Raw genomic sequence first — 22,762 nt, forward strand, 5'->3', positions numbered from 1 at the left:
GTCCCAGCCCAGCGGTGGCCGCATGGGAGCGGTGAAGTGATCGCAGCATGCAGCGTGGCCATACAGCACGTAGGGGCCGATAGGTCCCCAGGGGAACGAGATTGGCATGCGAGAGGGAATTGCCTCGTCCTGGCTGGGGAGGGTGTTTCGCCGCCTTCGTCTCCCACAGCCTCACTCTGCTTTAGTGGCTTTGGGCCTAGCTAGTCTCAGCCTCAGGTGACCTCTCGAAGGGGAGTAGCATCTAGCTCCCTTCCTCTGCCTGGCCAGGCGGGCGCCGGTCGGTCTCTGCTAACCCCGACCCGTTTCCAGTTGCAGGGCCGTGTCTGTCTGCGGGATTCTGCTGAGCCGGGTGCCTTGGGCAATAAACAGCCTGGACTGGGGCCCCTGCAGCCCGCACAGCCGGACTTTCATCAACCTCACGGGGCCTTTCACCAACAAAAGGAAGGAGTATTCGGAGAGGAGGATTATAGGGTAAGTGGCATTGGCTGTGTTCCCCCAGAGAGGGATGGGGCTTTCCCTGCACGCTCCAGCATGCTGCGTCCTTCCCCTGCTTGCCCCAGCGCTGGTGGCAAAAGGGGAGTTTGGTCTCCAGGCCTCGGTCAAGCCTCGACCTGTCTGTGACGTGACGTGGGAGGTGCGAAACGGAGTGAGACCCATGAAACTCATTGCACGTGCAGGGCGGGGGGGCATGGATGGTGGTGGAGGTGCCCGGTTCCCTAGCCGCCCTGTGCCTGCAGGACGGCAGCACCGAGTCAGCGCAGGCGTCTCCTCCCGGCAGGTACTCCATGCAGGAAATGTACGAGGTGGTGTCCAACGTGGATGACTACAAGCACTTTGTCCCCTGGTGCAAGAAGTCGGTGGTGGTCTCCAAGCGCACGGGCCACGTGAAGGCTCAGCTGGAAGTGGGCTTCCCACCCGTGCTGGAGAAATACACCTCCATCGTCACCTTGGTGCGCCCGCACCTGGTCAAGGTGAGGCTGCCGGGGATTCTCAGGGCGGGGGATGTGCGGGGATGGAACAGTTCGGGGTGGGGGCGCTCAGCCCCCCCAGGGAGCCTGGCTTCCCAGCACTCTGGTAGCAAAGCCCCTCGCCTGACGCTCCCGCTATCCCTTCTCAGGCCATCTGCACTGACGGGAGGCTCTTCAACCACCTGGAGACTAGCTGGCGCTTCAGCCCGGGCATCCCAGGCTACCCCCGCACCTGCACGGTGGATTTCTCGGTAAGCCCCCCCAGCCTGCCCTCTCCCATTCCCCGCCCCACCCAGTCGCCACGTGGAGTCGTCCCCGCAGTGAATCCACTGGGGATGGACCGGAGAGGTGGCTGCCGACCAGCCAGCCCATGCTGTTAGAAGCACCTGTCCGCAGGTCATTGGCCTCGAGGAGGAGGTAAGCAGGGGGCGAAATGCTGCCCTCAGCCACTGAGCGACTGCTGTTCGTGTCTCGAGGGAGAGAGAAGCAGGAGCAAATGTTCCACCTGGGCACGTTTGTCTGAGAGGCGGGGCCTGGGAGTCAGGACTCCTGGGTTCTCCTCCTGGCTCTGTCAGTGACTTGCTGCGTGAGCCTGTCTCTCGGCCTCAGTTTCCCCAGTGGGCTGCGGGGTTTGTGTGGAGGCGACTGTTTGCTGCGTGCTGCTGAGGAGGGCAGGTTCCCCACTGGACATTGTGGAACAGGGGCAGCCCCGTCCCCCTGCCCTTTGTCCAGTGGGGGCTCTGGCCCGGCCTGCCCTGCTCCGCCAGCCCCTCATCTCTCTCTCCTCCCCAGATCTCCTTCGAGTTCCGCTCCCTGCTGCACTCGCAGCTCGCCACGGTCTTCTTCGACGAGGTGGTCAAGCAGATGGTGGCAGCTTTCGAGCGGCGGGCGGCCAAGAACTTCGGCCCGGAGACGCGCATCCCCCGGGAGCTCATGTTTCACGAAGTTCACCAAACGTGAGGGGGTCAGGGCCGCACGTGCAGACTGTGCCGGGGCGGCGGGAGGCGCTCGGACGCCCTGCCCCCGCCTTTTTAACTATTTATTTGATTTCACCTCTCCTGACGGTCTCTCTAATTTATCTGCTGCCCCGGTGTGCCGAGAACGGGGACGTACCCGGAGCGGCTGGGTCTGGCTGCCCCGGACCAGCCCCCGCCTGCCGTCTCACACAGACGAACTGCACCGGCCCGCCCGCCTCCATATTTTTGTAGCTAATTTTATTTTAAACTTATTTTATTTTGGGGGCGGGGTCTTGTTTAACATCCCTCCAAGCAGGGAAGAGCGGTCCCTGCCCCTTCCTGATTGCCAGCAATTCTCGTCTTTCCCGCTGTGCTGCCCTCACGGCAGAAACCAGCGGGGCTGCGTGGGCCAGCCCTCCCCTTGGTCGGATTGCCTTTCCCCCAGGCGGGGCTGAGGCAGTGTGCGCGTGGACTGGACGATGGGGGTCTCAGCTCGCCTATCTGCGGTTGGGGGCAGGATGTGGGAAACGGATCAGAACCTTCTCCCCGTCCCAGGGGTGCTGAGCGCAGAGAAGGGCGCCTAGCCAGCGTTACAGTGGCGGCGTGGGAGCGAGAGGGGAGTTGCGTTCGGTCTGGAAGCGAGCACCGACAGGAAGTGTCACATTATGCGGGGCCTGTGGAAAGGGGCGGGGGCACTGCCTGGCAGAAGGTGGGAATGAGCGGGCAGGGCAGGGCATGAGGCAAGTGCCCGGAGGGCAGCATGGGACTCGGAGGGCAGCTGCTCCACCAGCCCTGCAGGTGGGATCTCGCTGAGCTCGCCCTGGGTGGAGGGAGCGCTCCCCGGGCCCTCGTTGGAGAGGGAGATGGCACAGCCACAGCCAGGCCCCCACAGCACTGGCAACGGGGCTGCTGGCTCCTGGCCCCCCTCTCCCTTGGGAGAGCCCCGCGGGCAGGAGATAAAGCCTGCCTGAGTGACCCAGGATGGAGGTGGCCCGGAGGCTCCATGGGGTCGGGGGGCAGAGGTGATGCCCACTGGGGACCCGGCCCACGGGAAGCCCTGGCAATGGAAGGCTGATTTTCTACGCACTGATGCAGAGTCCCAGATGCTGGAGCCTCCTCTCCTGCTTCTGGGGGGAACCTCCTCTCTCCCCTCCAAAGCTCCCAGAAGCCCGGGGGGTGTCAGCAGGTGGTTCCTCTCCAGCTGGTAGTGGAAGGCTTTAGAAGGGGGGAGCAAGGATCCAGGTCCCAGGGGCTGCGGCCCCACAGCGGAGCCCTCCTTGGCCAGCCCCCCAGCTGTGCTGTGAGCAGGGCAGGGAGGGGTGAGAACACCGCTGCTCCCCCCGCCCCGCCCAGGCACACAGCAGCGCTGTCGGTGGAGCATGGCGAACGCTGCGGGAGATAAGTGAACAGAGCCCCATTGTCCTCTGCCAGCAGAGGGAGGCCCCAGAGCCTGCAGAGCGCTGGGGGTGGATTCTGCCTAGAAAGGCCCCCGTCACCTTGAAAAGCAGCTGCAGCTTCGCTCCAAGTGTGGCCCAAGCCACAGCCAACCTGTGGGAGCTGCCCGCTAGTGGGGAGCAGAGCCTGGCTCTCCCCACACCCCAGCGCCAAGCACCCAGGCCCAGCACCTTTGCTGCAGACTCTGCGCCCCGGCCCCTCCTGCTGTGCAAAGGAGCCTGCGTTACATACGAGACCCGCGGGCGGGGCAGAACCGCCAGCCCCAGGCTGGCTGCACTGCGTTTGCACCGCTGTACCTGCAGCGAGTGGGGGAGGGATCCCGGCTGCTGCACGCTGCCCTCGCACGAGAGGCTGGGCGCAGAGACCGCCCAGGGCGTGCCACTGCAGAGCGTGTTCAGAGCTTCCCCCGGCGGCTCTGGGGGGAGGTGGCAACGGGAGGCTGAGCAGGCAGCATGTGGGTCACAGCAGTGATGGAAGGGGGCAGTTGGGCCCTGCGTCCCGTTCAGCCCGATGCCTAGTGGGGCTGGGCAACGCCCATGGCATGGGAGTCGTTACCACAGTAAGGGCTTGAATGGCCTCTGGGGACCTGTCTCCAGAAGTGGGGGGTAGCCCAGGGCACTGGTAGCGCTGGGCATCTGTTGCCAGCAGTGCAGCTTCCCCTGCCGGGGACCACCTGCCACCCATGTCCGAGCGCTGGGCCGGCTGCGAACGCCATGTCTGCTCCAGGCCTCTGGCCTGAATCCCTGCCCTTAACCCTTCGCTTCCAGCCAGGCTCCCCCAGTCTCCAGGGCCCAGGAGATGAGTGGGGGCTGCAGCTGGGCCCTGCCCTGTGCGGTGCCTTCCGCCTGCTCCCTTCTCAGCCTGACCCCCAGGCTGCCGGCTCACTGAGAGAAACGCACATTGGGGGGGATCAATCTGATGCACGGGTGAGGGGGGAACACCCCCCCCAGCCTCCATCTCAGAGCTGGGACGCAGCCACCTCCTCCGTGCGCTCATGTGGGAGTTTTGTCTCCACCCGAGACACTCGAAATTTCCTGCCCAGAGAAGTGGGTTTTTTAGGCCAATAAAAAGCATTTGGCAAGTGGGCTCGTTGCCTCCTTCAGGGTGTCTGCGGCGGCTCTGGGGCTGGGTTCTGCGGGTCGGTGTCACCCGAGAGGTTGGCTCCTGCAGGCCACCTGGGCTGGGGTATTTCTCAGCTGGACTCGGGGCAGGGGGTACGTGGAGCCCGCCCTGCGGGCCTGGTGCTCGCTGGATGGCCGGGCCCTTTCCGCTCAGCATAGCTGCCCCTGGCTTTGCACCACATCTGCCCTCATGCCCAGCATGCTCTGGCCCCGGGCACCTGCTGCACAGCAGGGCATGTCCCAGACACCAACTCGTGACTGTGCTGTCTGTCCTGCAGCCACGCCAGCCTCAGGCCTTTCCCTGTGGTTCTCCAAGCACCAGTGTCTCTGCCCTCTGGGAGATGGGTAAGTGCGGGCCCTGGCCCACAGGGAGAGTGGGCCAGCCCCGCCTGGTCCCACCCCCCTCGCTAGCCACAGCTGTGCTGATCCCTGGTCCCTGCACCCACCTCACACGGCGACACGGGCTGGCTTCACGGTCTCGTTCCTTAGCGGGTGCTGGCTGCTGCCCCGGCCCTCGCCAGCTGGAGGTGCCCCTGTGGGACTGCTGGGGGTTGGCTGGCTGCAGCAAAGCATGCTGGGGGAAGGAGCCAGGGCAGCCCCCTAGCAGGGCTCCGCCCTGGGTGCAAATCCAACCCTGGGGGTGGTGCCACTGCTGGGCTGTGGGTTTGCCCAGGCTCGTTCGGTGTTGGCGCCGGCAGGCTGCTCCCCCACCCCAGTGGGGTCCAAGCGTGACTGATCCAACCAAGGGGTCTGCCGCAAGCCGGAGCCACGGCGGGCGGGCGCCTGCCGCCAGGGAAAGCTGAGCCCACGTGTGGGGCCTGCCGCAGCCGGAGGGGCCTCAGCCCTCATTAGCCACGAGGGGAGACGGAGACAAGCTGGTAGCCGGGACAAATGCGACAGCCCCCCCCGCGTGCAATTCCCCCAGCTCAGCCCCTGGCCTGGTGCACACGCCCCCGCCCAGTCGTGCTGCATTAAATCCCAGCCCAAGGCCGGCCCTGGGGCTGCTGCTGCGGGATAGCGGGAGGGGCTCATGCAGGCCAGAAAACAAAGGTCTCCTTCCACCTGCCCTGCCCTTCGGGCACAGGCCAAGGCAGGAGAAAGGGCTGGGGAGCAGCTGGGGGTCACAGCAGCCTGGCCCCAGGCCTCACAAGGGTCTGAGATGCCATGACCCCTGGGTCACCTCCCTCCAAGCTGGGATGATGGGGGGGCAAGGCCTGCAGGGAGTGGGGGCTGCTCCAGCAGTGGACAGAGCTCGGGCTCTGCCCTCTGAAATGCCGGACACGGCCACAGCTGCCGGGCTGGGATGCTGGACTTCTGCACTGGGGGTGGGGTCGGCTCTCCTGGCATCACCCGGCCCCGGCTCACCCCCAGCCCCTAGTTACAGGAACCTTCTGGGAACGTTGTTCCAGCATCATCGCTGCAGTGCCCGTTGGGGGCACGGAGCAGGGGCTGGGGAAAGCACCGGCCCGTGGCAAGAGGCCAGGCCTGTGGCTTTCCAGGCCCAACCCAGGGAGAGCCGGGCCCAGATGCTCGTGTTCCATCCCAAGCTGGGCGAACGCGCCTGTTTCCCATGGGCTGGGGAGCCCCGTTCAGCTGGGACAGCTTCACATGGGTTCGGGGGCAGGCCCCTGGGAAGAGTCCCGGCCCCTGCAGGTAGGGAAGCAGGGAACCGGGGGGTTGTGGGAACCGCCGTAGGGGCTTTTGCAGCTGTGAAAAGCTGGCTGGGGGTCCCTGGGGGACTGAAGCCCTCACCCCCCCTGCAGGGCTGGAGAGGTGGCACCGGCTCCCTGGGCCCAGCTCCCTCCCCAGCCCCCCCCCGCCCAGCAGGACAGGCCGGGAAAGCCCCAGGGTGGAGCAACAGGGCACTGCTCAGTTAACCCTGGGCTGGGCTGGCGGTCAGAGCCAGGTACCAAGCAGCGAGTGGGAGGGGACGTCAGTTCCATCCTGCCCCTCCACCCCCCGGCTTAGCAGCCTGCCCTGGCGGCCGGGCACTGGGGCAGGAGTTGAGCTCCTAACGTCCAGGCCATAATGCCAGGACTACACCGTTCTCGGCCAGGGCCAGCTGCCAGGACCTTCCCCGCAGCCCCCGCCCCATTCAGAGGGACCCAGAGCCTGGGGAAGGATAATGGCGCCCTCGTGTGGACATGTGGGAAACGGCACCTAGACCATGCGAGGTTGTGGCGCGAGGGGGGCTCACAGCGCTATTCGGGGCCTGGCTGCTGTCCTGCAGGAGGGGCCAGGCACAGCTGGTGGCATAAGGCCCAGAACCACTTGGGGAAGTCACCCCTCAGCTGAGGATCCGAACCCCAGGGCCCTGCCCCCATGGCCAGGCCGGGGCTGCATCCTGCCCGCTGGCGCCTCCGACACACCAGGGAAGCAGTTTTGTTAATAAAAACATTTATTTTGCATTTTGTACAGAGCCCCCCCCAGGCTGCGCCAGGCCGTGGCCAGAGCCCACCCAGCGGCCCGGGGGCGGTTAGGGGACACGGGTATTCACACAAACACACAGAACCGGGGCGGGGGAGGAGTGTATCGCGTCCTTCCTCGGGAGACAGGGTCACTTTTGCACTGCAACTGCTCACAAATGTGGCTTGCCGCACGCCCCCGCTGCTCGTGCCTAGGAAATCACGTCCTCGCGTGGCCGGGCTGCCCCACGCCTCTGGCCCCAACGCCACGCCGAGAGAAAGCCTAAGCACAGATCTTCCCCCCCAGGCAGCAGTGGGGCTTAGGGGAAGGCCTGGACTCAGCCCGCAATGCCCCTGCGGCAGCAAGCCAGGGAAGTCCTAGGGGGGTGGGATGAGAAAGGGTCCATGCCCCGGTGCACAGCAAGGGTGCCCCAGGCCCTGCCCCGGGACGAGGAAAAGCCCAGAGATGCCCCGACTCAAGGTGGCAGGAGAGGAGGACCAAGGCAAAGGAAGCGATTCAAGCGTTCACACGCCAACCCCCCTCAGGGCTAAGCGAGCAGGTTTGATCTGGGCCTAGGAGCGTGTCTGGCTATGGGGCTGGGATATGGACAAGGCAGCAGTCAGCACGGTACATGATTGGGAAAGGACCCTCCTCTCCTGGCCGGGGGGCTAGGGCGGGCTGGCCTAGAAAGCCGTGCGGGGGGGGGGGGAGGGGCAGCTGGACTCTGGTTGGCTCAGGAGTTTAACAGAGGTGCCGCTAACGGCGGCAGGCGGATTAGGGGCGATAGGAAGGGGGCTGATTGTTTTAATTTACACCATAAATAACCTGAAACTTATGGTCAGTGCCTCAGAGAAAGGTTTAATTCTAGCGTCTGGCCGAGGCCCTTGGAAGGGAAAAGGTGTACTGTCTCTTTAAACAGCCCCTGGACAGCTGGCAAGCACAGGCTCCCCCCCCACATCCCATCCCTTCCTTTAACCCGATTTGAAGCCCACGAGCTGCATGAGGCCGTCCGTGCTCATGGACTTGGGTCTCTCCAGCGGGAAGCCGAGCGCCCGGCTCCAGATGAGTTGGGCCAGGACGCCCAGGGCCCGCGAGACGCCGAACAGCACCGTGTAGTAATTCATCTCCTTCATGCCGTAATACTGCAGAGGGGAGAGGAGCGGGGCGCGGGGTTAGGCCAGTGGCCCGCAGGATCTGGGCCTGGGAGATGCTCAGGCCCTGGGGGCTGTGGTGGGCTGGCTCCCAGTGCCAGGGTGGGCTCAGAGTCTTGCCTGCTGCGCCCGGGGAGGGCGAGCTGGAGGGGCCAGGGCAGAGCAGGGCTCGGGGGCGCCCCTCACCAGCAGCCCCGAGGGGGCTGGCACCTTACCTGCAGCAGCACCCCGCTGTGCGCGTCCACGTTGGGCCAGGGGTTCTTGGCCTTGCCCTGCTCCAGGAGCACGTTGGGGACGATCTTGTAGAGCTGCGCCACCAGTTTGAACATGGGGTCCTTGGGGAGGTGCTTGAGGGCAAACTCCCGCTGGCAGGTGTAGCGGGGGTCCGTCTTCCTCAGCACGGCATGGCCGTAGCCAGGGACCACCTGCGGCGACAGGAGGCCTGGGGTTAGCGCAGATGGGGGGTGGGGGGCAGTCGCCCAGACTCAGCACTGCTCCCGCAGCCCAGGGGGACTCACCCGGCCGGAGTTCAGCGTGTTCCAGATGAAATCTCGCAGCTTCTCATCAGGCACGTCCTGGCCCAGCTCTTTCTGCAGGTTTGTCAGCCACACCAGCACCTCCTGCGCCGAGAGAGGGCACGGGGGGTGAGGCCGGGACCGTGTCCCCCTCTCCCCACCCCCCACCACGCAGGCCACGCAACCCCTACCTGATTGGCGAGGCCGTGCAGCGGCCCGGCCAGGCCGTTCATGGCCGCGGCGAAGGCGAGGTACGGGTCGGAGAGGGCGCTGCCCACCAGGTGGCTGGTGTGGGCGCTGACGTTCCCGCCCTCGTGATCACTGCAGGGAGGAGACGGTTAGCAGAGGGCGGCAGCCGACCTACTGCCTGAGCTGGGGGCTGCCAGCCCGCCCGGCCAATTCAGGGAGCAGCTTCTCTCAGGGTGGGGAGGCTGGATCCAGCTGCAGCCTTCAGAGCCCTGCCCCGGTTCCACCCCGGCCTGCGCTGAACTGCGGGGGGCTCAGAGCCTGGCCTGCCTGAGCTCTGCCGACCAGGGCAGGGCTCCCCTCTGCCCTGGTTACAGGGCTCTGGAGTTCCAACCTCCTCCTCCCATGCAGGGACGCTCCTGCCTCTCCCCAGGGCGGCTCCACCACGCCAGCCTCGCTCCCAGCCGCAGCCCTTCCCAGCCCCCAGCGCGGTTCGCACCTGTGGATGGTGAGGTAGAGCCGCATGAGCTCGATGAACTGGGGGTCGCTGTAGCCCAGCATGTTGGTGAAGTTATGGGACCAGTCCAGGCTGGGGTCGATGGCCCCGATGCTGCTGCCCTCGCGGTACAGGTTGCGGTAGATCTTGGCGGCGATGCAAGGCAGCTTGGCGATCAGGTCCATGGAGTCCTCGTAGATGAACTGCGGGGACGGGGAGAAGGCAGGCTGCTCACCGAGGACAGCAGCACCACGGCTCGGCCAGGGACCCCCACGCCCCTCCCGCTTTGCTCCTGGCCTGCCCAGCGTCCTTGGGCCACGCGAGCAAACGGGGGCGTGCGGAGCAGAGGGACCGTGCGCCGTCCCGGCTGCGCACAGGGGCCGCTGTTTGAAGGCTGCCTTGTCCCACCCTAGAGGTGGCTGCGTTTCAGTGACACGACAGCCCGTGTCTATAGCGGGGAGTTAAATCACGACACGTCCCAGTGCTCTGAGCAGGAAATGGAGAACCAGGCCCCTGACCGCACAGCTTGCTTTAACCAGCCGTAGGTTGGGGGAGGCGGAGGTGCCAACCGTGCCAGGGCAGGGGAAATTGGGTAATTCGGAGAGACGGTAACAGGCAGGGAAAGCTACTGGAGAGCAGTGAGGAGGAGAAGCCACAGACTCACCCGCCCAGACAGCCGGCGTCCCTCCAGCACGGGCTCCAGGTAATACACTGTTACACACCCAGAGGCCAGAAATTCTCCGCTCTGATGGCAGGGAGTTGGGCCGAGAGGAAACCAGCTCGGCTGCCTTACAAGGACGGGTGCAGCTGGCCCTGTGCAAGCGTTGCTCCATCCTCCAGCCCAGCACTAGCCCCATTGTACAGGTGGGCAAACTGAGGCCGAGGGGAACGTGACTCCGACAAGGCCCCAGAGGGAGTCAGCGTCAGAGCCAGCCATGCCCTGGCCCCAGACCCACCCACGCTGCGGCTTCCAGCCGCTGGTGTCGGGAGGTCGGCTCTCGCCGGCTGCCGGGCTGCAGGCCAGACGCTCTCCATGGCCCAATGCGGGCAGCAGGGTGCCCAGCTGGGCCTGGCCTCAGCGGGGCGCATCCCGGCACAGCTCACAGGCCTCGCGCCCTACCTCCCAGTACTTGGCCCGGTTGATGCCCTCGGAGTAGGCCCGGGCGAAGCTGCTCTCGCTGTTGAGGGCGGTGATGGCGGCGCTGAGCTGGGACATGGGGTGCAGGTTGGTGGGGAAGTTGTCCAGCATGGTCACCACGTGGGAGGGCAGAGCCGCCCTCTTGGCCCACTCTTGGGAGACCCAGCTCACCTGAGGGAGGAAACACCACACGGGGTTAGCCGGGGAGCACTGAGGGGCTGGGGGCGCAGGCTGCCTGCCCCCACCGGGGCTGGCGGGCCAGGCCCGGCGCGGAGAACAGGCTGCGGCACCATTGCGAGGCCACGAGAGATCGGGGCTTAAGTCACAGAGCCCAGAGCCCCGGCCAGAGCCCCCCCGCCTCACCTGTTCCTGAGTGGGGATGTCTCCGGTCAGAAGCAGCCAGAACAGGCCCTCGGGCAGGGGCTCCTCCCCTCCTGGGGCTTTGGGCAGCAGCTTCTGGCACTCGGGGATGCTGTACCCGCGGAAGCGGATGCCCTGGAGAGAAGGGAGGAGAAGGGAATCAGTCTCCGAGGAGAGGGGGCGGCCGGGAGTGGGGGGGGGTGACGGACGGACGGACGGCGAAGGCCTTACCTCATCAGGGTCCAGGACAGAGGTCTCGTATATTAACCCCTTCATGCCTCTCATCCCGCCGTACACCTGGAAGGGACAGAGCCAGGAGGCAGTTAGCGGGGTTCAGAGGTTGCTCGCTGCAGCCAGAGTCGTCTCCCCGCTGTCAGGGAGCAGAGCGGCCTCTCGGCACCAGCGCCGATTTCACCGTCCGCCACAGCTCTGCTCTCCCCTGAGCACAGGCCCCGCGGGACCGGTGCAGGGAGAGATGCTGCTCCACGGGGATCCCAGTGCTGCTTTGAACCGCCTGGCTGGGTCTCCGGCAGCACCGACGGTTGGCTCTCAACCCCGCAAGCCCAGCGGTGTTACAGCCCCAGCCACCTCTCTGTGGAGCCGCCAGGCTGCGCTGGATGAACCAGGGCAGGCCTCTGGGCTACCACCGTCCCATCTCCACACCCTGCCTGGGTAACGCCCCGTCTCACGCGGTGCTCGCTAAGGACACAGCGATCGCACCTCGATTTCCAGGCGCAAAGCGACCGCCAGCAGAGTGCCCAGCCCAGAGCAGTGCATCGGGGCCACTGCGACCCAAGGGGGCTTCCACACGGCTTAGAAGCAGCTATTGGCCACGGCCAGGGCGGAGCACCAGATTAAACACCCCAGCGGGCCCATCCAGGAGAAAGGGAGCCTGCCGAGACGGGCCTGTGGAACTGATCCAGCGTGGCAGGGTGGGGCGGCACTGGGCTAGGCTGGCTGCCTGGCGCAGGGTTTATGGGTAAAGGCCAGTCCCTCTAGGGGGAGGGAGAGAACAAGGTGTCCAGCGCCAGCCCCAACCCAACGGAGACCGCATGAGCCAGCCCGCGCCGGCCCCACTCACCATCTCCACAGTGACTTGCCCGATGACCGTGTTGCCATATTGCTGCCTGAAGCTCTTGATTCTCGACTGCTCCTTGGGAACCAAGTTGGCCAGGACGTCTTTCAGGTTCTGTATGTCGGGGGGAGAAACAAGAGAGCTGGTGAGGGGCAGCACTGCCCCACGGCGGAGCTTAGCATCGCTACCCCCGGCACTGCTTGGGAGGGAGGGTCGCTCGGAGCCCCTTAGGGTCTCTGGTTTGCATTGCACAGAAATCCCTCCGAAGGAGGCCAGACAGCGATGGGACTTGAACGGCGGCTCTGGGGTGGTTTCCCTTTGGGGCGAGGCCATGAGGAGCACTGGAACCGCTGGACTGGAGAAGCCAGGGACATGCACCCCCCCTCCCCCCGAGGTGAGAGGCAGAGGTCTCTACTTACCGTGGAAGCAGAGCTGGCGTGTCGGGCAGCGAAGAAGATACACGGCGCATTCTGCAAAGAGAGAGGGGGGGGCCTCTTACACGTTAGCCTGGCAGTGCCATGGAGCACAAGATCTCAGCCTATGTCAGTGTTACACTAGGCAGGTCAATGTCACCTGGCTGACACCAGCAGGGAAACAATCATACCCCCCCCCCCCATCCCAATATTCCCGCTGCTGCAAGCAGGTGAACCAGACAGCACAGCTTTGACCAGGTCACTGACTGGGAATGTGGAAGCAAAGCTCTAGTTCGGGGAGTTATTGGAGCCAGAGCAGTTTGTCCAGGAGGTGGGTGCCCCGGACAAAGAAAACATTTCAATTCCGCCGCCTCCTCTCTCTGGGCCAGGAGGAAACGGGGCATTTCGTTTTGCTTTGTGCAGATCACGCCCCAGGAAAGCCGCTTCCACCTCTCACTCCGGCAGGAGCGTGGCTGATTCGGTCACTCTCTCCGATTACGGGCATGCCCCTACCACACCCCCATTGGGCGGCAGTAGTAGCCGCACGACGCTTGGCAAGAGCGGGATTGTTCCTGTCAGTACAGCTGAGAGCGCAGCATGAGTCATTCCTGGCTTGGCGTAGGCAGGGCTGGGGGAGGGCACTGTGCAGGTTCAGAGCCAGCCAATCCTGCCGGGTGAGCGGCCTTGAATACCTGCAGGCTGCTTCCCCAGCGTTGGGATCAGGGAGAGAGACCGGCTGGGTCCTTTAGCGCTGGAGTGGAACAGCCGAGCCCCGAGCTCAGGGCTGCCCATTGCCCGCGTAGGGCCCTGGGTTCAGTAAAATGCAGACATGCTTATGGAGAAAAATAAAAATCTTTCCGGAAGCTGCTGTTTACCCTCGGAGCGCATCACTCGGGGACTGAAACGCTGCCATTAAATGACACACAGTGGCCCCCAACACAAGGCTAGTTACATTTGGGAGCTGGCTAATGAGATGCTAGGACACTGAGTCACTAGTAACCCCCCCCCCCCCTCTTGTGGGGGTGGTGGCAGGTTTCAGCTATACAGCCATGGGTTTGTGCTGCTGTTATTGGAAGGGGGGTCCCGCCCGGGGCAGGCTTTCCAGGAGTGACCTGCCGTTTTGTACCCTCAGCTCCCGCTAGAGCACTTGGGATTTGCAGGTACAGACGGCACTTGACAGCCAGTCCATAGAACGTGCTTTGCAATTCTTTGCGGGCATCGCGGCGGAGACCCGCTGACAGTAGGTCAATCGGGGCCTTTGTTCCGCTGGAGAAGGCATCTCTCCTCCCAGAAGGGCCAGGCCGCTTTGACTGGCAACCGGGCACTTCCCGCTCATCCGGGAAGCGCTAAGCGGACAGGTTTGCTGCCTGCTCTCGGGGCTGCTGCTGCAGTCGGAGTTCTTGCTGCAAATCCAGAACTTCAGTGCGGCCCCCACACAAGCAAGAGTGTTTCGAGTTGGCCCGGCAATGCCAAAATCCTGGCACAAGCGGCTGGGGAACAAAACCCTGGTGATTTGTTCTGTACACAACGGGCTGGTTTGGGATTCTGCTCAGGACGGCTTCTGCTGTTCCCTCCTTCAATGGTTTGGAACATCCTGCTCGCCTCCAGCGGCGCAAGGAAAACGGCCAGGAACAGCTAGTCGGGGGATGTGTTTAGCTGCAGGGAACAGGGGAATGATCCCGGCTATGCAAACGTCTCAACATGCACATCAAACCTTGTGTGCAAAGGGGGTCCAAGGGCTTTAGAAACCGACACGGGAGAACATCAGCGGCCACTAAGGTCTAGGCTACAGACCTATATCAGCATAACTCCGTCACTCGGGGGTGTGAAAAATCCACCCCGCCCCGAGCAATACCGCCGTACACGCCTACCCCCTGCCCCACGTAGCCAGAACTATGTGGCTGGGAGGGCTTCTCCCCTTGCCATAGCTACCGCCTCTTGGGGAGGTGGATTCACTATGCCGCTGGAGAGCTCTCTCCTGTCGGCGTGCGGCGTCCTACTACGCCGATGCAGCGCTTTAGTGGAGACGTGCCCTAAGAGGGAGCCACTTCTGGGGTGGAAAACAGGAGCCGGGTCACAGCACACAGGAACGGTCGCACGGAGGTTAAAGAAACAAGACGGAAAGCTGGAGCCACCTGGGATCCAGGGAGGCGGAAGATACATTCCAAGGAGGAGCCGAGTCGGATTCATAGATTCCGAGACCAGACGGGACCACAGATCGCGAGCGCCTGCAGCGCAAACACTGCCCCACAATAGCTCCGAGGGCAGAGCTTTCGGACTCAACACTCCTGCTCTGGTGAGGAGCGTCAGGGATGGCTACTGAGCAGGCCTTATGGCTGGCTTGAGGGAGGGGGGGGGAATTTTCCCGCCTAACTAGTCTAGCATGTTTTCCCTTGTAGCCAGCCCAGCACTTTCTGCATGTGAAAGAGCCTGCCCTGGGGCAGCGAGCACCTCTTAGTCACCCACCAAGGTTTGTCCTCTCCAAGGCAAGAGTGTGGGAATCTGCTCTCCAGCCCACGAGAACGCCAGGGAAGAGAAGCAGCGCTTCGGGGTGCTTCCAGAAACCCCACGCTGAAGCAGATATTGAGGCCATGTGGTGGGTCAAGTCACCCTAGGCCAGCGGGTCTCAAAATGTGGGTCACGACTGCATTTTAATGGAGTCACCAGGGCCAGCGTTAGGTTAGCTGGGGCCTGGAGCTGAAGCCGAAGTGCGAGCCCTGCTGCCGGAGGGCTTCAGCCCGGGGCTCCCCTCTCCCCCACCGCGCCATGTAGTCATTTGTGTTGTCCGAAGGGGGTCGCGGTGCACTGAAGTTTGAGCTCTAGGCGGGGGGAGGAACAGCTGGGCTATCCATGGAGCGGGAAGTGTCACTCTGTGCCCGTCTCCTCTCCCCACTGCAGACGGGTTAGCCCTGGCCTACACACTGGCCTTCTACCGGGGTAGGGTTGAACTGACAGACGGTATCGCTTATCTCCCCACAGTGCGGATGCGGTTAGACCGAGACCCAAACCTCGGATTGGACAGATGCAGCTCTTAACTCAGCTCGCCAAAGGAGGAATCACTTTAGGCCAGTTAGTATCTAGAAACCCAGGAGTCAGTATCCGGCCGCTGTCAGTGCCGACCGGAAGGGTCTGATACCAGACTCCTGCGAGTTACCAGGAGGGAGAGCACCGAGACGTGGCAGTATCCCCCCCGGGCCTGCGCCGATCTAGCAGCTGAACAGGAGAACTCAGGCGGAATAACCTAGCCTGGTTTCCCCCTTGGAACGGGAGCAGCCGGTCCCAGATCAGACGCCCAAGTTCAGGGAGGTTGTTCTGAGCAAACCGAAAAGGCTTTCAAACAAGTGGCGTGGGTCCCAGAACAGGCCACACAGGTTGTACAGAAGCAGCAGACATCCCTCCCTGGACCTGGAGGCGCTCTTTGGCAAATTCACCCACGAGGGAGCCGGGGGGGTGGTGGGGGTGTTTATATTTGCAGACAGCGGGTGGACAGAAGCAGCCGTGACCCAGATATTCCCTTCGCTACGAGAAGCAATCGCCAACTTCTCTCCTTGACGACGTTCGTAGCAACGCCTTCCTCACGTCTAACCTTACCACGGCCGCCGAGGTGCTCTCTCTCTCTCCTTACAGGCGGGGTGACCGAAGCAGAGGTGAAGCGGCACCGTGGGGAACAGAGCCTGGAGCCTGGCTCCTAGCCCGGAGCTCACCCTCTTATGCAAACAGGTGCTTTTATTTAAAAGATCAAGGCTCTTCTAGCAGAGAGCAGCCGCACTGGTCTAGCTCAGCCTGAAAGGCGTCCCACTGAAACACACCAAGGGGCTGGAACGGACAAGCTGGGCGGGGGAGGGGGGGGGGTCACAAAGCCAGGAGACCGGACGCGTCTGCAGGCTACGCTAGTCGCCCCTTTGCGCCATGCTGCTCGGGACCTCTTGGATTCACATCTGGTTCAGGACCAGCAGCGAGACGGACACGTGCTGTACTGCAGACACTAAGGAGTGGATGGTTCCGCTGACAGTCCCAGGGAACTCCAGCGACCTCACACCCAGCCTGTGCTCGCCTTGCAAAACAGCCCCACAGCCACGAACCCGGCTCAACACGAACCCAAGCAGGGAGAGGGCTGCCAGCCGCCCCCGTCAACACTGGCGGGGCGAGAGGTCCATAGGGCCTTGCAATCTCCCCTGATGATCAAACACAAACAACCAGAGAGGGGGCAGCCGCCGGCACCCCTCCGTCCAGTGGTTTGTGACCACCGCCACGTGCCAGTCTGAGCCCTGCCCTCCCTGCTAGCCCAGAACAGGTCCCCGCCGGTGATCCACCCGCCAGGCATGGTGCAAAGTCTTGCAGTGCAGAGTCACCACAGGCCACGCCCGTGTCAAGCACAATGTTACCCTGGAGACAACTTCCTCCTTGGGTGTCTCCTCCAGCAAGGAAGGGGGAGGAATTAGTTATCGGGGGAGGGTGACCATTGGGCTCCAGGCACCTGGGGGTGGGCGGGAAGAACAGCACATTGGCACAGCTTGTTGCTAGCTCCATCCCATGGCCCCCGGGGGAGGGGGGGTATATCCACCCCCATCACAGCCAGAAAGGGCCTGGTCTGAAGTCACGTCGCCAATCAGGGCAGAGCTGGGACTAAAGCCTGGCTCTGACTCACTGCCTCCTACCCTGGGTCAACTGATACCACATGTCCCAGCTACTCAGCCATGCTGGAGCCTAGATGGGACAGACCTGTCCCCCCCACGGGCTGTAACAAGGTTCCCCCACACCTAGTGTGACCAGATGTCCCGATTTTATAGGGACAGGCCCGACTTGGGGGTCTTTATTACCCCCCCACACCCTGTCCCAATTTCTCACATTTGCTGTCTGGTCGCCCTCCCCACACCAGCCCGTCGATTCTGTGGAACACACAGGGTCCCTGAGGGACGGCGCTGGCAGAGCTCGCAAGCGACTCCGTTTTTCCATTCGGTCCTGCTGGCTGGGAAGATTCGGCAGTTCCAGACACTGCTGCAAAGTCTGCGAGAGCTGAGCAGACGGCACAAAGCGATAGACCCACAAACCCCAGATCGAACTAGGAACGAAACGCCGTCCACCAGAGCAGTTAATAGCCCTGAGCTCTGCTCCATTTTCCTAGTTCTCTTCCCAGCCAGCCGGGCGGCACAAAGGAAGTCGAGTCACAGACGTCTCTCATTACGGGGGAGCCGGAGTTAGCCGAACAGGAACGCGTTCTGGGCCATCTCCCCCACGCCCAGCATCCCACCCCCTCGCCCCTCCCAAGGCCTCCACCCAGAGTCTGCCTTATTGCAAAGATTTAACCCTACGGCACGAGGATCGTTTTAAATGAACACCAACTGACCTCCTTTGTGGGCAGTCGCTGCTGAGACGCCAAGACCTGACTGGACCAGCACGTTCCTCTCTCCTCCCCAGGACGGACCCAGGGGAGGACACACCTGGAGCAAGCAGCAGCGGCAGGGCTGTGCATTGTACTCCATCGCCCGCTGCAATCCATCAGCACCGCAGGGCAGAGCGGCAGCTGTTACCCTCCGAGGGGTTAAGCCGGGCAGTCCAGGGCAGTGTTAAAACGGGTTTTGCTCAGTCCACCCTGCAAGTTGGCAGGTTCCCAGAGGAAAGGGGAGAGGGGCAAGATGGGAACCCTGTGTCCCAGCCTCTCCAAGGAGGGGATTTAGTGTCATCCAATGGTTCAAACAGCTCGGGAGCAGCAGCGTTTTGCTCACTGCTTCGCAGATGAAAGCAACAGGAGCCCAGCGTGGGGCTGGGACAGACAGCGGAAGGAGAAAGACAAAGGGTTAAACTAGCAGGAGAGTCTGTGCGGACAGGGCGCACACAGCTCCCCGCCCCCACGAGCTGCCAGTCTAGAGAGAGAAGACGTGTGGAGGGGAACAACTCGCCCTGGGTCGCACAGCAAGCAAGTGGCAGGGTTGGGAACAGAATTCAGGTTTCCAGACTCCGAGTCTGGGGCCCTACCCGCTAGTCCAGGCTGCTTCTCCGACATCAGTCACATGCACGGAACAAGAACCATGTTGCAGGTGGATCTCAAGGTCTGATAGCGTCACTGGACGCGGAGGTGGTACAGGGCAGAAGGCAGCAAGGGACAGAGAGGGGTGTGTGCAATGGGACCACTTGCTGCCCACAGAGGAGTCTTTCCAGGCCTGGGGAGTGGTTCACTAAGAGGATTAAAGCGATCACATCAGCAGGAAACACTCAGGGCTGTTATGGTTACCAGGGAGAATTGGTTTCTGGTTCCAGTTTAAAGGCAATGTTTAGCACATCAGGGAAAGAGGAATTACAAGTATATCTGAGCTCAGTCCCTTTCCTTGTGAATCCTGACCCAGACAATGGGACAGTTAAAACAGAGCCTGTTCCCCCAGCAAGGATAGGAGACTGAGATCTCCTAGGACCACAGGAGTGTTCTTTGTACGCCCACCTCGCATGTAGCCTCGCACATGTTGCTGGTGTGCAGGTGGCACTGGGCAAGACGCATAGTTTAGAGCGAGGGGACTAGGAGCCAGGCCTCCTGGGTTCCATCCCCAGCTCTGCTGGGAATCCCAGGGTCAGATTCCATAATGGCAGACAGTGTCCGTTCAGCTGTTGGGTCACGGGTTCCAGCTGTGCAGAGAGCCCTCTGACAGGGCACCTCCTTCCTAATGCAAGGCGCAGGCCTTCCACCAAGGCCACGGCGCTTTATGGCCAAATCTCTTAGCAGAGCCCTGCGACCTCGTTCCTTGTACAGATGTTTAAAGTGTCAGAGGCTGCCCTTGAATTTGGGTCCCCGGACTGGTAACTCCGAATTGCTTGTTGGAAACACCGCCCTCCTCTTCCAGAGCCTGACCTTTACCCCAACACTCCCAGTGCAATGCAAGATCACAAGGTTAAAGCTGCCAGGCCTGCCAAGTGGCACGGTAGCAACTGGTGACGGATCCCCACTACTGCAATTCCAGGGGAGGGCTGATTGGTGGGGTGGTGGCAGCACCAGATTACGGTCAGAAGGCCCACAGGGGAGTTGGACTGTACATGAGTCAGTGGGTAGAGACCTCGCACGCCCCACAGGCTTGCTGGCAAGGTTCTTCGCTTTCAGAGCTTCAGTTCGATGCCTGCCCAGTCCTCTCACTCATCCCCTCCTACGCTCACCTCCCCCAGCCCCGGGCGTCTCATCCCTCCCCCCAATGGATTTCCACATTGCCAGGCTGCAGGAGGCCCAGCCATGACAATGCACACTCCGACCCCAGGAACTCACAGGCAGAGAGATCGAGCCCAGTTCCCAGTTGTGCAGCCCCGGGTGCTAAATACTGCCGTTGTCTCACCACTCGCCAGCTCCTCTGGTGACCTCCACAGATGGACCTGGCACGCCCCGGAGAACATTCCACAGAGAAGGTTAGGGTGATCTATTTGTAGTGCTGAGAGGCCCGGTGGCTCTTACAGACAGATATGGGTGGGAAGGGGAAAAAAGCCAAGGCACTGAAAGGGGAAGTGACTTGCTCAAGGTCAAACAGCAAGTCAGTGGCAAAGCCAGGGCCCCTGGCTCCCATGCCAGTGACCTATATTCACTGGGCCAAACTGCATCTCCCGCGTACCAACCTGCCCCAGAGGTTAATTTCCAGCAATTATGGAACTATTCAAGGACATGCCGAAGTGGGGAAGGAGGGCGGGGGGAGGGTAAAGCCACAAAGCTGCGTTAGCAAAGCTGACCCAGGAGGTGCTGGGCAGGTGTCTCAGGGCCACAAGAGTTGAGTTGCACAAGAACAGGTGGGGGTTTTTCAGCAGTTACTCAACCGCAGGCCCGGCTTTTTATCGGCCTCTCCCACGTTCAGTTCGGCCTTTAAAAGCCGCCAGTTCCTAATCAGGCCGTACAGGAGTTGTCCGCGCAGAACACGAGCTAATCAGGAATCAGCCCCTGAGCGAGATTGGGGAGAGCAGGGACACTCCTCTTCTGCTCGGGCCTGAAGTTGTGGGAGACGCACGACCGGTAGCTAGCAAATCTCACCTACGTTCCTGCTCTCCTCACCTGCCACGTCTGAGTAGGCCAGGGCAGCCGAAGTACCCACGGCTTCTACACTGCAGCCGCCTCCATCTTTAAGAGAGAGACGACCCAAAACTACGGCTCCCAGCATGCAATGCAGCCAGGCCACTTGGCTCAAGATGGAGCACTGCAGGCCTGGCTGGGCCTTCCTTCCAGAGGTCATACCTCTGGATTAAAGACAGGCAGCGGCAATGGGTGCCGGTCAGGGACGGGGGAAGAGCCTCCTGGCATGATGTTAATGTGGCCCTCAGATGGGCAAAATTTGGGCACCTGTAGCACAGAAACTAGGAACATACCCCACATCCTAAACGCAGCTGGATCCAACCACCGCTTGCAGTGTTTTTCCCAGTCACAGCCTCGCCCCGATCACGCTTGTTATTCCGTCCTCACGCTCGGAATTCGGATATAACATTAAACCACCCGACGCAAACGTAACAGAATTAGGGGTGAGAAAGATGCGAGAAGTACAGGGACACTCCTGGACCCGAAGAAGTGGGCTGTAGTCCACGAAAGCTTATGCTCTAATAAATTTGTTAGTCTCTAAAGTGCCACAAGTACTCCTGTTCTTTACGGATACAGACTAACACGGCTGCTACTCTGAAACCTGTCATTAATAAAGGTTATATTTCCCCCCCCTCCTTTTGCAACCAACTGAAAACAAAACCCACGGAGAGACGGGATTAGAAGAATAAAGCTGAAGGGTTTACCCCGGTCACCATAAGCTTGGCTCCCTTGGCTTTTGTTTCAGTCAAAGACCGAGGAACGTGCTAATTTTAGCTTTCTAGGACTCTGGTCATCTGCTCAGTTTCCTCTGCTCGCTTGCCTTGCTGTACCGACGAAACTTCCGATCCCACCCCCGCAGCAGCCAGGCCCCGAACAGCGCCCGAGTCCCTGCCTGGCTCTTCTGATCCTCAGCGATTAAACCCGGCGGAGGAGCCAAGGAGAACGCCCTGGGAAACGCTGGGGGCAAGTCAAAAGTCATCCGAAAATAAAAGTGCTGCTCGATAAGCTGCCGAAGGGGATTGTGATGAAACTCAGCTGGGCAGGAGTCGGAGCCAGACGGGCTGAATGTCCCTTTGACCGGAGGAAGGGCGCCGGGCGGCTCAAAAGCTGGTCGCGCTCACCCACAGAAGTTGGTTCAATAAAAGATATCGCCTCGGGCCCCCCTTTGCCCCTCTCCCATCACAGAGCCGTGAACAGCCTCCCTCCAGCTATGCCATTGCCAGGTCCAAGGAACCACAGCGCACAACCCGGCCCGGAGAAGACGCTGGCGGCTGAGTTTCCGTGACTTCGTTCGGCTCACGGGGAAAGCCGCCGTTACCGAAACCGCGGAGCTAGAAACCAAACTTTGCCAGCCAGGCGAGGTCGCTCGGTAGTTACCGGGCCTGTGGGGGTCGGACCCTACACCCCACTGGGGCTGCACAGAACGAAGCAGAACCACAGCCTAAGGGGTTCAGGCACCCGGCTTCCCACCCCCCCCCCGCCCACGAACCCTACACCCCACAGAGCCTCAGCCCAAGGGGTTCAGGCACCCAGCTTCCACCCTGCCCACGAACCCTACACCCCGCAGAGCCTCGGCCCAAGGGGTTCAGGCACCCAGCTTCCACCTGCCCACGAACCCTACACCCCGCAGAGCCTCGGCCCAAGGGGTTCAGGCACCCCGCTTAAGGGGGTCAGGCACCCCGCTTAAGGGGGTCAGGCACCCCGCTTAAGGGGGTCAGGCACCCCGCTTAAGGGGGTCAGGCACCCCACAGAGCCTCATCCTAGGGGGTTCGGGCACCCAGGAAGGGCACCTAAGTGGTCGGGGAGGGAGACCAGGCCAGGGCCCGCAGAGGCCCAGAGCTCGGGTGGGAGGCTCCAGGGCCCTTTGCGCCCCGGGAAGCGAGAGCCCAGCGCTGCGGGGGCCCCCAGCCGGCTCCCCGGGGAGGGCAGAGCAGCCCTGCCCCGCGTGGGGGCCCCCAGACACCAGTGGGGAGGGGCGAGTGGCTGCAGCCCGGGGGGGGGGGGGGGGGGGGCACGGGGCGCACGGCTCAGCCCGGCTAACACGCCCCCCCCACACACACACGTGGGGTCCCTGGGAACTGAGGGTGCCACCCAGCCCCCCCCCCGCGGGATAAGCCTGTCCCCGCTGCCGGACCCCCCGCCCACCACGTGACCCCCCCCAGCGCGCGGCCCAGGCCCGGGCCCAGCCTCACCTTGGCGCCCAGCAGGCGCGCGGCCGCCCGGCGGCCGGCGGTCAGTAAGGTCATGGCGAGCGGAGGCGCGGTCCGAGCGCCGCGGGGAGCCGGGAGCTGCAGCCGCCTCGCTCGGGGGGCCTGGGCCGGCGGCGGGACCAAGGTTGAAGGAGGCGGCCGAGGAGGGAGCGGCGCCCGGGGGTGGGGGGAGGGGTCCTCACAGCCGCGACAGCGAAGGGGGCGGAGCACGCTGGGGGCGACGGCCCGCCCGTCGGGGAGGTCATTAACATAGCCCCGCCCCCTCGTGGGCGCGCCGCGC

The 22,762-nt window shown here is 62.8% G+C and overlaps 2 protein-coding genes across 3 annotated transcripts; one reads left to right on the top strand and one right to left on the bottom strand.

The window, feature by feature from the left end:
* Window positions 1-292: 292 nt before the first annotated feature.
* Window positions 293-2,206, top strand: COQ10A (coenzyme Q10A; the record flags this gene model as incomplete). Its single annotated transcript, XM_034792792.1, has 4 exons — window positions 293-471; window positions 779-971; window positions 1,118-1,219; window positions 1,761-2,206. Coding segments are annotated over 4 exons (642 nt in total), but the record flags the coding sequence as incomplete, so codon positions are not given.
* Window positions 2,207-6,880: 4,674 nt separating this feature from the next.
* On the bottom strand, window positions 6,881-22,653 carry CS (citrate synthase). 2 transcript variants are annotated; one of them, XM_034792520.1, is made up of 11 exons: window positions 22,465-22,653; window positions 12,247-12,297; window positions 11,834-11,941; window positions 10,984-11,049; window positions 10,756-10,887; window positions 10,375-10,563; window positions 9,258-9,457; window positions 8,764-8,893; window positions 8,576-8,677; window positions 8,273-8,482; window positions 6,881-8,048 (listed from the first exon to the last, which is right to left on the bottom strand). In XM_034792520.1, the coding sequence occupies exons 1-11, from the start codon at window positions 22,516-22,518 to the stop codon at window positions 7,878-7,880; spliced, it is 1,413 nt and encodes a 470-aa protein (XP_034648411.1). In that variant the 5' UTR covers window positions 22,519-22,653; the 3' UTR covers window positions 6,881-7,877. The 2 variants fall into 2 exon arrangements, with proteins under 2 accessions (XP_034648411.1, XP_034648412.1); XM_034792521.1 differs by lacking the exon at window positions 22,465-22,653 and adding an exon at window positions 20,977-21,003.
* Between the last annotated feature and the right edge of the window lie 109 nt (window positions 22,654-22,762).

Source organism: Trachemys scripta, chromosome 16, assembly GCF_013100865.1.
Source record: "Trachemys scripta elegans isolate TJP31775 chromosome 16, CAS_Tse_1.0, whole genome shotgun sequence".
Taxonomy (NCBI): domain Eukaryota; kingdom Metazoa; phylum Chordata; order Testudines; family Emydidae; genus Trachemys; species Trachemys scripta.